Source organism: Cnephaeus nilssonii (assembly GCF_951640355.1).
Source record: "Cnephaeus nilssonii genome assembly, chromosome: 12".
Lineage (NCBI taxonomy): Eukaryota > Metazoa > Chordata > Mammalia > Chiroptera > Vespertilionidae > Cnephaeus > Cnephaeus nilssonii.
Window position 1 is genome coordinate 78132515 of NC_137083.1, and position 12996 is coordinate 78145510.

Consider the following 12996-nt stretch of genomic DNA (forward strand, 5'->3'; position numbering starts at 1 on the left):
AAAACTTGTGCATGGAGGTGAGGGATCCCTCAGCCTGCCCTGCACCCTCTATAATCCAGGACTCCTCGGGGGATGTCGGACTGCCAGTTTAGGGATCGGGCCTAAACCGGCAGTTAGACATCCCTTTCACAATCCAGGACTGCTGGCTCCCAACTGCTCACCTGCCTGCCTACCTGATCGCCCCTAACTGCCTCTGCCTGCCTGCCTGATCACCCCTAACCGCCTCTGCCTGCCTGCCTGCCTGATCACCCCTAACCGCCTCTGCCTGCCTGCCTGATCACCCCTAACTCCTCTGCCTGCCTGCCTGATTGCCCCTAACTGTCTCTGCCTGCCGGCCTGATCTCCCCTAACTGCCCTCCCCTGCCTTCCTGATCACCCCTAACTGCCTCTGCCTTGGCCCCCACCACCGTGGCTTTGTCCAGAAGGAGGACTGGATGATCGGAAGATGTCAGGTCTATCTGGTCTAATTAGCATATTACCCTTTTATTAGTATAGATAGGTTAACACCTGATGTAGGACTTTTGGCATGCTGTAATCTCTCTAGGGCTCAGCTACCTATAAAATGAGGGGATAGACTAAATGTTCTCAGAATTCTCATCTAGTCTTTAAATTCTATAACTCTTTAAGTACATTGTTACTTTATATGCAACGAGGTGCTTACTCCAAACACATGGTATATGATGTCATCAGGATCCCAAAGATCAGGAAATTAGGAAGTTTTTGCTAGGCTTCACTTAAGATGGAATTAAGAACAAAACACACAGACTTCACTATGACCATCAACTATTTTGCTTCTGATGTAAATGGATTGCATAAATGGATTAAAAGTGACCCAAGCATAAAAGACATTTAAAAAATCACTTTAAAACCACCTTACAGCCCAGCTGGCATGGCCCAGGAGGTCGAGGTTCAATTCCTGGTCAGGGCATATGCCCAGGTTGCAGGCTCAATCCCCAGTGGGGAGTGTGCAGGAGGCAGCCAATCAATGATTCTCTCATCATTGATGGTTCTATCTCTCTCTCCCTCTCTGAAATCAATAAAAATATATTCTTTGAAAAATAAAAAACCCCACTTTATTGTAAGTCTCATTTAGAGAGACCTAATCAAAGATCACTATGAAAGCATTAATAAGTCTGGGTAATGAAAATTTTTGAAATGATTCTGTAATAACATTACCATACATATAGCTTCTATAGAATTGCTGTGGTTGCTTTTCATGTGTTACTCCTAATATGAAATATTCTATAGAAATTTCTGCTCACCTAGGGTTTTTTCTTTAAATATATTTTTTTGATTTTTTTTTTTTTTTTTTTTTTTTTTTTTTTTTTTTTTTACAGAGAGGAAGGGAGAGGGATAGAGAGTTAGAAACATCAATGAGAGAGAATCATCGATCAGCTGCCTCCTGTACACCCCCTACGGGGATGTGCCCGCAACCAAGGTACATGCCCTTGATGGGAATCGAACCTGGAAACCTTCGGTCCGCAGGCCGACGCTCTACCACTGAGCAAAACCAGTTAGGGCTGACCTAGGTTTTTTATCTTCTTTTTTTCTTTATTAAGGACAGATGTATAGAAAGGAAATCTTTATTTACTCCTGAATCCCAATAACTACTACCTTATTTTATGCCACGGCATTTTTAGAGAGTTTGGTATCTTATCACATGTCTGTCACTAACAGGTCCTATGATTCCAGGCAAACACTTGATTGATAATTGATGACAGTGGCAAAAACAATAATAGCAAATTCTTATAAAAGCACTCTTAATAGCACTTAGTTTGTACCAGACACTGTTCTGAATTCTACACATATATAAATTCACAACCATCCAAAATTGGGTGTACTCGTATGCCCACTTTGCAGGTGAGGTAACAAAGGCACAAAAGAGTCAAGTAACTTCCCAAAGTCAAACACAGTTAATAAGTGATGGATCCAGGATTTGAATTCAGAACATCTTGGCTCAAGAATCGGTGGTGTCCCCAGAACCTGGTTTTCTCATTTGTAAAACAAGACCACAGTTTTAAATTACAGTTGACCCTTGAACAACATGGGTTTGAACTGCACTTATACTAAATTTTTTCAATAAATACTATAAATGTATTTGCTCTCCCTTATGATTTTCTTAATAACATTTTTCTCGTTTACTTTATTGTAAGAACACAGTGTATATATAACATATATAGCTCTGCTGGGTAGCTCAGTTGGTTAGAGAATTATCCTGATACACCAATGTTGTGGGTTCGATCCCTAGTCAGGGCACATGTAAGAATCAACCAATGAGTGCAAATGCGTGCATAAATAAGTGGAACACACTGATGTTTCTCTCTCTCTCTCTCTCTCTCTCTCTCTCTCTCAAATCAATGAAGAGAATTTTTTTTTAATTACATAGATTGTTTACTGTGCAGGGGGTCAGTGCCCAACCCCCACATTGTTCAAAAGTCAACTACATTGGCTTTTTTAATTACATTTTTATTGATTTCAGGAAGGAAGGGAGAAGGAGGGGGAGAGATAGAAACATCAATGATGCAAGAGAATCATTGATTGGCTACCTCCTGCAAGCCCCCTACTGGGGATCAAGCCCACAACCCAGGCATGTGTCTTGACTGGGAATTGAACCCTGACATCCTGGTTCATAGGTCAATGCTCCACCACTGAGCCATGCTGGGTGAGCTGTGTTGGCTGTTTAAGAATTACATCGAGCCCTAGCTGATTTGGTTCGTGGATAGAGTGTCGGCCTGCAGACTGAAGAGTCCTGGGTTTGATTCGGGTCAAGGGCACATACCTCGGTTGCAGGCTCCTCCCTGGCTGGGGCCCTGGTCGGGACTCATTCGGGAGGCAACCAATCCATGTGTTTCTCTCACGTTGATATTTCTCTCTCTTTCACTCTCTAAAAATCAGTGGGAAAATATCCTCGGGTGAGGATTAAAAAAAAGAAGAAGAAAAAGAATTCACAGTGTAAGATATAAAAATGTTGATCACTATGTTGTACATCTGAAACTAATATAACCACTAAGATTGTACTTATATTTGAATAAAAGTATTTTTTTAAAACTTTTATCGAAAGTATATACTCCCCAGAAGTACTCAGGTTTATTATGTATCCTTCCAAATCATTTTCTATGCACAAAATATATAGTTTGGGCTTTTTACAAAAAAAATAGTTCTAAACTTACTGCTTTGCAACTCTTGGAAATTGTTTCCTCAAATCAACAAATGTTATCATAGACTTGGGTACCCACAGGTCTACTCTATCCCTCTGTCCTGACAAAAACCACATGGCTGTCCACTGATGGGTATTCTGTTGTTGCCAATTCTTCTCTACTGTTTTTCTACTTTTCTCTGCTGCCATGAGCATCTTTGTACATATGTGCATACTTGCCCATTTATACTGGGAATATATTCTGATTTCCTTTCTCATTTTTACGGACTTTCTGGGTCCCTTTTCCCCCATCTCCCAAGGGTAAATATTTTAATCCTTTTACTATTTTCTACTCTCCATATTCTCAGATTTCAGATAAATCACATCTTTAATCGCCTATCCTAATCTAGCTCCTAAACTCCAACTCGACATCCCAGTACTCCCAGATATTTCCATCCTCTAGACCTCTCTGTGAGGTACTTTGAAATTCCTCCTCTGCATTGATTGAAATCCCTCTTCCTTTCCAACCATACTACCAACAGTCTACCCTCTGCCCTGATTACCTCATACTGTGATTACTGCAAGAGCCTATTCTCTCTGCCTCCAGGTAAGTCCTCTCCTCATATTAACATCAGGATGGTTTTCCTAAAATAGCTATCATCAAATCCCCAAGAATTAGATACCTTCATTCAATAAAGTAATGAATACGAAGTAATTTAATAGCATTCTGTCCTTGGAAGACTGCAAATATCTGCTTTCAAAGCATTAATTTACAAAATAAAATAACCTGGGGCATAAAACATTCATTGAAGACCTGCAGCACACCCACGGACCACAGATTAAACCTAGCCCACAAGGCGTAGTCCCATAAAAACCAGAGTATCTAGCAGCAACGTCTCCCAGTCTCACTGTCTATGGGTTGCACATAGGCAAGGCCCATGGGCTCCTGGGACTCTCCAGATTTTCATTCACCATTTTCCCCAAAGGCCTCAGTGTCAGCTGTCATTCAGGATCTTACAAGCCGCAAGCAACTCATTTAAATTACCTACCTGGTCCTTGTAAACAGTTTATAACTCCAGGACTGTAAAGCACAAACTCATTAGCGTGGCATGCAAGAACCATCACAGCCTGGCCCTAATCCCCATATTAAGCCTCTTGTTCTAGTCACACTCTAAGAAAACACCTTTAACACTTTCCTCAGTCCTCAATAATTTTAATCACATTGCTACCCACCTCCAACACTCACTTTCTTCCCACTCTACTAGGCTAAATCCTGTGGATCCTTCAAGGTCTAATTCAAGTACTGCTTCCTCCAAATCTTTGCAGACCCCTCTTGGCCCCAGGGAACCTTCCTCCAGGCTGACTGTCCACATCCCAGCATATTACGTACACGCTCTGTGAATTACATGAATGAAACTTCTTAAACAATTCCAGCATTTGTGCATCACACCTAGTTACTGCTCCCACAAAAATTAACAGCAGAAGCAAAGTCAAACAATTTTCCTATCCTTTACAGGTTTTTTCTAGAGAAAGTACAAAAAAAGCTGTGTCATTCCTGCTTCTCTTGTGTTCTGAAGTCCTTCAAATTCTGCAAATAGAGAAAATGACACTTCCAATTACTAATTCAAGATTGGTCTACAATGTAGACTCTACACCAGTGATGGGCAACCTTTTGAGCTTGGTGTGTCGAATTTCGCCAAAAAACTGAGCATAACTCGGGTAGTGTGTTACTTTGAGGAAAAAACATTATTTCGCAAATGTTTCATCCTCAGGAGCAGCAAATGTTTCATCCTCGGCATGTGGCCGCCTCAGCGGCCGCGTGTCATCAGAAATGGCTACGCGTGTCAGTGCTGACACGCCCGTCATAGGTTCGCCATCACTGCTCTACACTAACCACAAGCTTGTGTTTATGTGCATACAGGCCATCACAAGAAAAAAAAAAAAGACATCATCCCTACTTCACTCAATAACTTCTGCAATTTATATTGCCAAGAAGTTCTGAAAATAGCCACTTTAGCACAAACATGATAAAGAAAATTTTTTAAGAGAGAAGGAATTAATATGTTTATTGACATGAAAAGATGGGCCAAAACAATAAAGAAAAAAGGAACACACACACAGTGACCGGAAAGTTTATTCTATATCAGCTATGTTTAGTCCAAACATCTCAAAGATTAAAAATTCTAGCAAATCCTGTCAGGGATCTCACATGCCCCCAACAGGAAAGCACACAGAGAGAGCATCCAGGCTCTCTCACTAAAAACTGACCGTTCCGTTTGGAAGGACTGTGAGGCTCCATGGAAGGCCCCCAGGCACCACAGTAAGTGGCTTAAGAACACGAGGTTGAACAAGTACTATCTGCCCGGAGGAAATCTGATTGTGGCTGGGGAATAAGGTGCAGTTTTGCAAAAAGGTAGGGGAAAGGTAAGGGTGGGGCAGTGTGCCTTGTCACTGTGCAAACTGACTACAAATCTGGCATGGTAGAATTAACTGATATAATGGGGAAATGTATTAAAGCACTACTTTCAGAATGGGAAAATAAGCTTGTGAGACTTTTATATTTACATGAGAATCATGTTTATCAAGTTTACATATTAATAACCACCAATATACTTACTAGAAATTCTATATTTGACTAAAGACACTGTATTCTAGGGGGGTGGGGGCATGCGTGGGGAGGGGTTTGGGATGGGAATGGGGGATGAGGACAAATATGTGATACCTTAATCAATAAAGAAATTTTAAAAAAAATAAAAATAAAGACATTGTATTCTCGCCCTAGCCGGTTTGGCTCAGTGGATAGAACGTCAGCCTTTGGACTGAAGAGTACTGGGTTCAATTCTAGTCAGGGGCACGTACCTCGGTTGCAGGCTCCCCCAGGACCAGGGCCAGGGCCAGGGCCAGGGCCGGGGCCGGGGCCGGGGTCAGGGATCGTGCAGGAGACAACCAATCGATGTTTCCCTCACATTGATATTTCTCTCTGTCTTTCCCTCTCTCCTCCACTCTCTAAAAATCAATGGAAAAATATCCTCACCTGAGGATTTTAGAAAAACTCACATCATATTCTCAAAGACCAGAGATTCCATGAATAAGACAAACAGGAGCAGGGTCAGGTTAGACAACGCGTGCCGTTCCTGGACCAGCTTTTTCAAATAAATTAAAACATTTCAGTGCCCATTAAGTTCCAGAGGTCAGTAATTACTGAAAATGTCCATTTACCTAATTTTTTTAGATAAAAAGAATTACTATCATAAAGACTACAAAGTTGTATTATCTCAAAAAGCATAAATAACAATACCTAACTATAAACTGTTGTTTTGTGAAACTGCATATATTATAGTGCAACAGAGTATTTTTTAAAATATGTTTTTATTTATTTTTAGAGAAAGAGGAAGGGAAAGGGATAGAGAGACAGAAACATTAATGAGAGAAACTTCATCTATCAGCTGCCTCCTACACAGCCCCTAGTGGGGATCAAGCCCGAAACCCACACAAGTTCCCTGACCGGGGAATTGAACCAGATCCTGCACTGACGTTCAACCACTCAGCCACACGGACCATCAGTTTTTTTAATCACTATTTCAAGTTCACAGCTACAGAAAGGAGAAAACCTGTTGGGGGAGGGGCCTCACATCACCTGCAGCCCAGCTATATTTTGCTGATCCCTTATATGACAGCATTAGTTTTGCCTAATTTTTCTGCAGCAAGAATCTTCAAGGTGGCCTTCTAATAATAGTACTTGACCTACTGTAGGTACAGGGTATAAAGAGTTTATGGAAAGAGGGTCAAGAACAGCGCCTCAGAAAGGCTATCCCCACCACCTGCTGCTTTTGTGCCACCCCAAAACCCATCGCATCCCTAATAACAACTTTGTTGACTTGGTAAGAAATATAGTAGAGCCCTAGCCAGTTTGGCTCAGTGGATGGAGTGTCGCCCTGCAGACCAAAGGGTCCAGGGTTCGATTTCAGATTTCAGTCAGAGGCATGTTTCTCGTACCTCGGTTGCAGGCTCCTCCCTGGCCCCGGGCCCTGGTGGGGCTCATGCAGGAGGCAACCAGTAGATTTGTTTCTCTCACATTGATGTTTCTCTGTCTTACCCTCTCTTTCCTACTGTCCCTACAAATCAATGGAAAAATATCCTTGGGTGAGGGTTAACAACAAAGAAATATGGTAGAATATTCTCTTGGCTTCCCTTATATATTCTAGGGAAGAGAACGAAAAAAAAGCAAAACTTTCAGAAGAGTTTCCTTAATATTAATAGAAAAGTAATCAGACCTCTAGAATGTTGTCTACTCTGTGGCAGGAACTTCTTCACCAATAGAAAGACCTGTACCTCTGATAAAAATTACTCCAAATAACCAAATAATTAGACAGCCCTTACTGTTAAGAAGAACTTTTATACAAATGTAAAGTTCACTGTTGCACTTGACTTTTGTACTACAGGAAATTCCTACTTATATACCTACTTTTCAAATTATAAGGTTAATAGCTTCAGTTCAAAATTCTTGATTTTAAGTAGTAAACATAATTTTAAAGTAATAATAATGTAAAACCAGTAACTATATAGCCTGTGTTTTTAATTTGATAAAACATTAAAATTGTCTAATATTAAATAAGCCTGAGGCAATATCTGTCAAAAAGTTATTATAAAGATGTTTAATTTGTTTACCTAATTATTAAAAATTCAAACTCAAAGAAAGTATAATTAGCAGTACTTTTTCTAGTCCAAAGACAAATACACAAATCCATTGTTTAGAAATTGTCATGAAAAAAAAATTGTCATGATGCCTGGGGGAGGGGAGGGGGGACATAAGTAACACTTTCAACAATAAAGATAAAAATTTTAATGTGCCATAATGCATCCATATTCTGCAGAAAACAACCCACTTAGTGACTATCTAAATAACACTGACAATTTAAAAACCTTTATTTCCAGCGCATTTCACAAAGAATACTAATTTTCATTTCTTACATAATTAATTTGCAAATACTTTTAGCATTTACAAACCCAATTTACATTTGCTACATATCAGTTTCACTTTCAGGGTCTTCAATACCCAATTAAATACGGGGTCTGTCCGCAAGTACATGTCCTAATACTGTGTAGAACTACCCAACTGAAAACCCTTCTCTTTGCTTTCATTTCACTCATTGGTTTCCATTTATATTTTTCTTTAAAACAATTGGAGATTCCATCCTCTTCAAAAGGTACCTAATTTTAAAGAATTCACTAAAAAGTTTGGAACCATCCAAGTTACCACTAGACTTAATTTCCTGTAAGGAATGCTGTACCCGTTTTCAAATCTAAAAGAGAAAACTCTCTTGAGAATTAGAATTGTTCTAAACACTTCCTATGCTGTTAGATGGGTATACTCTGTAGAAATTAAAATAGTACAGTTGTAATACCCCAAATCAGCCTTCCTTCTGGTGTACTGGAAGTTGCGATAAAAGTGAGCTCATTTCCATCTCAGGGGAAGTGCGTGGGCCCGCACACACTTGCCATGTGTACGGAAGAGGGGCTTGACAACAGATAGGTGTACTCTTTCTAGAGTAAGAACTTAAAAACGAACATAAAAACATATCATAATCCCAAATTAATGTTCAGAAAGAAGCCAAGAAGTGCTTTCCAAATAACGAAATGGGAAACAAATTAAAACCCTAATATGATTTGATAGGTGTTGCTTTGGATACGAAAAGTAGCAAAGAAGTTTAAAGTTATTCAAAACTCTACCTTCCTTCTCCAAATTTCAATTAATACAGGAATAGTAATGGGATTTTATACCAGACATTACAAAGCAAATGGCATACCAAACCCTAACTCTGTATCACAAAGAAGCTAATGCAATAATATGTACATCTTGTACTTGTTTCCCAGACGATCTGTCACAGCTCGGTAAGAGCTGGCAATAAAATATGGAGGCACGATGAAGGCCCTAAATCGTCTTTATAGTCAAAGGAAAGCAGAGGGGGAAAAGCACTCCATTCGAGAGCTTCCTGAGCTTCCCATAACCCTGCTCTGCTCTACCTCACTTAATACTGCTATTTTAACTATGTGTCAGCAAACGCAACAATGTTACTAAATGAATTCGCCGGAACAACAAAAACAAGGGTATCCATAAATGCGCAGCTTTCCTCCATCCCCTGCACCCTTCCATTACCAACAGTTGGGTAGAGCGCCGTACAATGACATGAATAAGCGGCGCACACGATTCTACAACTTCGGAACAGTCACAGACCTTCCAGGGCACCCTCAGGAGTCACAAGGGCTGAGCGACTCACTGGCACCAAAACGGGTGTCTTCATTTCCAGGCAAAGTTGCCGTATAGCCACCGCGAGCAATGGAGTCAACAGCGCTGGTGCGCGCACGAAAGCCGACGAGGGCTGTCCCCGGCCCTACCAGTTCCACGGAAGTTCGGCAGCGCCTCGCCGGCGTCCCGAGAGCAAACGTGCTCGGCACAGCCGGCCGCGTTTCCCAAACTTCCTGCACGCTCAGCCTCCACCGGGCGACCGCACGGGAGCGGTGCGTGCGGGTGCTGGGCAGTGTGGCTCTGGGTGGGGGAGGGGAGGGAAAAGTCAAACGACTTCCTAGTAGATCGTGAAAGGAGGAAAGCGCAGGTTTGGGAGCCAGGAAAGTTAAAGGGTGACAAAGAAAAGCGGCACTCGGCGCGTCCCTTCTCGCCGCTCCCCACCCCCACCCCCCGCCGGGGGACCACCTGGCCGCGGCGTTTGACAGCTCGGCCGGCGTCCCGGGGCGCCGCTTTGTAGTTGACAATAAACTCGCCCGGCTCCGCCAGGTGTGCGCAGCGTTTGTTTTTTAAAAGACCGGAGAGACCGGGCGGCGTCCGCGAGACAGGTCGCCCGAGAGGGGCTCCGGCGAGCACGGCGCCCGGAACAACTAAAAAGTAAAGTGCGGCGGCGGCGGCGCCCGGCTGGGCGGGAGGTGCGGGGCGCCCGCGGGAGGCCCGCGCGCGGCGAGGGGCGCGGGGCAGGGCGCCGGGTCGGGGACGCGCGGCGGCCCCACCCCCACCCCGCGGGGGCGGCGGGCGCGGGGGCGGCGGGCCGGGCGCGCGGTGACAGCTCCGGCCCGGCGCCGCGGCTGGCTCCCGGCCTGGAGGCTCACACTCAACTTACTTCTTTCTGGCTCTCTGGAAAGGGGAAGCGCCATCTTTGCGAGGCCGGCCCCGAGGTCTTTTGTCTGCGGCTGCGGGGCTCGGGGCCGGGGCTCCTGGCTCCTCGGGGGGTTGTGGCGGCGGCTGCGGCTGCTCCGCGCCCTTGTCCTCCTCCGACGACATCCTAGTCACCAGGAAAGACACATGGATTCCGGTCCTCCTCCTGGGGGGCTCCTCCCGCCGCCGCCGCCGCGGCCGCCGCCGCCGCCGCTCGGGTTCCTCCTCCCCGACTCAGCCTCTCGCATTTCCCGCAGCCCCGGGAGCAGCAGCAGGTACCGGGAGCGGCGGCAGCATGGAGCGAGCAGGACACGCACTCACACACATAGGCGCGGGCGCGCGCACCTCGGCGCGCAGGGGCCGGGCGGGGGGCGGCGGGCGGGGCGGGCGGCGCGAGGGAGGGGCCGCGGGCGGGGAGATGCGGGCGGCGGGCGGGGCGCGGGCGGGGGCCGGGTGCGGGCGCGGCGGGGAAGCGGAGGGTGAGGGGCGGCGGCCGGGGTCTCCGCCCGCGCCCCGCCCCCAGGCCGCCGCCGCGGGGAGGAGACGTGGGCGGACGGGGAACTGCGCGCGGGGCGGGCGGGGGTCGCGCCCGCGGCTGCCCCTCCCCCGCGCGGGCCGCGTCAGGCCGGGCGGCGGCGGCGAAGTTTTGACAGCTGCTCCAGTTGTTGTTGTGGGTTCCGGGCCGCGCCAGCGCCGGCCCCTCAGCGCCCGCCTCCCGGGCAGGGGAGGAGGAAGTTGGCGGGCGGGCGTGCGTGCACCACACACCGTGGCCGTCGCGCGAGGGCCGCGCCGGTGTCGCTCGGGCGCCCGGCACCACAGACCTCTCACACCCGCCGTCGTCTCGCCCACACACGGCCGCCGCGAGTTCCCCCTTCCTCCCCTCCCCCCTCCCCCACCCGCCAGGCCCACCGCCCCCCGCGCGCCGCCGCTGCCACTCACGGGGCTGGCTCCGCGCATGCGCCGCCCGCGGCCGCGCCGCCGCCGCTGACCTCACTGCCCCTCCCCCGCCCCCGCTGCCTCCTCCTCTGACGCCGCGGCTCCGGCTCCGGCTCCGGCTCGGGAGAGCGCCAAGCTGCGGAGCGGAGAATCCGGGATCCGGGTCCGGGTGTGCGCGGCGGCCGCGGGGGGAGGAGGAGGCTGCTGCTGCGCGCGCCCGGAGCCGGACAGGCTCCGCCGGCCCCGTCCGGGGTTCTCCTGTTGAAAAGCGTGTCTGCGAAGGAGAGATGCGCTGCACCTTCGAGATAATCCTATTCCACCGACAGTTTTGTTATTACAAAGTCATTTTAATAAAATGATCCAGAAAGGGCTGATACAGCTGGCACACAAAAATAACGGTGGCATGTGGACTAAAATGCTGGGAGATATAAGCCCATACAAACCCAGCAGCTTGATTTTAATGTGCAGTGTGTTGTGATGGACGGACAAAAAAATACCAAGTACTTCTAAGCTAACTCTTGTCATGAGTAATAATGGCAAAAGAAAAATGGGGCTAGAGTCAGAGATCTGAAATGTGCAGTCTCTGGAAGGAAGGCTGGCTACAAATGTGGGATTCTGGGTTTCTTGTTTGAACAGGGAGGCAACTGGACTATGTGATTTCCGTCCAGATTAGCACGGTAGTTGAAAACATCATTGATTTGAATTGGGGGGGAAATATCCTATCAAACCATCTGCAAAAGAATTAGGGTAAACCCATTTAATAAGCACAAACTGTAGGCTGGACACACTGGGCACTTCCTATTATTTCTTTTCATCCTCACAACAGTTTGTGTTGGTTTTTCCAGCTATGTTGTTCACCTTCCCTTTCTCCCAATAGCCAGAATAAACTTTAAATTGTGTTTCCTATTTGAGCAAAATACACCATTTGATTTCAAGAGTCTATTCTGATTAAAGCATCATTTTTTGAAATGGCTGAAATGACGACTCTAATAAGATAGTCATCTGAATTCCTTCAGGGCTTATTCCCTACTGGCTTTTCCAAGTTGACTAAATTTACAGCCAAGGGAATTTTGAGCTTGGGGAGAAGCTCACTTGGTAAATGCAAACTATAAATTAAAAGTGTCTATTATGCATAGAAATATGACATATCTGTGACAAACGATAAATGTATGAAGTGGCATATTTAAAGTTTATTACTACTTGCCCTAACCGGTTTGGCTCAGTGGATAGAGCGTCGGCCTGCGGACTCAAGGGTCCCAGGTTCGATTCCCGTCAAGGGCATGTACCTTGGTTGCGGGCACATCCCTAGTGGGGAGGGTGCAGGAGGCAGGTGATCGATTGTTTCTCTCATCGATGTTTCTAACTCTCTATCCCTCTCCCTTCCTCTCTGTAAAAAATCAATAAAATATAAAAATAAAAATAAAAATAAATAAATAAAGTTTATTATTACTTACCCATTTTCATATTTTCTACACTTGACACTTTAAACTTTGAAAAATTGGATTATTGATCCAAGTGTTTATCTGGGTTCAATGCTGGAATTAGAACAGCCATTTCCAAATGTGCATAAAATTATGTACCTGGATAATTAAGTTCACTTCTTCAACACTTGGGGGAATTTAAGTGTCAGTGTGTGCAAACTGCAAGTCACTCCTGCTGGAGAGGCGTTTTAAAAGGAAACAACTCGGGCCCTGGTCAGGTGGTTCAGTGGTTAGAGCATCCTCCCATTAAGCCAAGGCTTTGGGTTCCATCCCCCATC

The 12996-nt window shown here is 45.9% G+C and overlaps 1 protein-coding gene across 14 annotated transcripts in view; it reads right to left on the minus strand.

Annotated features, from left to right (window-relative positions):
• KMT2C (lysine methyltransferase 2C) overlaps positions 1 to 11269 on the minus strand; it is a 259362-nt gene extending 248093 nt beyond the window's left edge. For 9 of the 14 annotated variants that reach the window (XM_079786336.1, XM_079786335.1, XM_079786334.1 and 6 more), the window contains exon 1: positions 10267 to 10651. In XM_079786336.1, the coding sequence (XP_079642462.1) occupies positions 10267 to 10427 (161 nt within the window). In that variant the 5' untranslated portion in view covers positions 10428 to 10651. Of the gene's footprint in view, positions 1 to 10266; positions 10653 to 11066; positions 11135 to 11240 lie in introns of those variants that run through there. The other 5 variants (XM_079786341.1, XM_079786344.1, XM_079786340.1 and 2 more) reach the window with 3 other exon arrangements.
• Positions 11270 to 12996: the final 1727 nt, after the last annotated feature.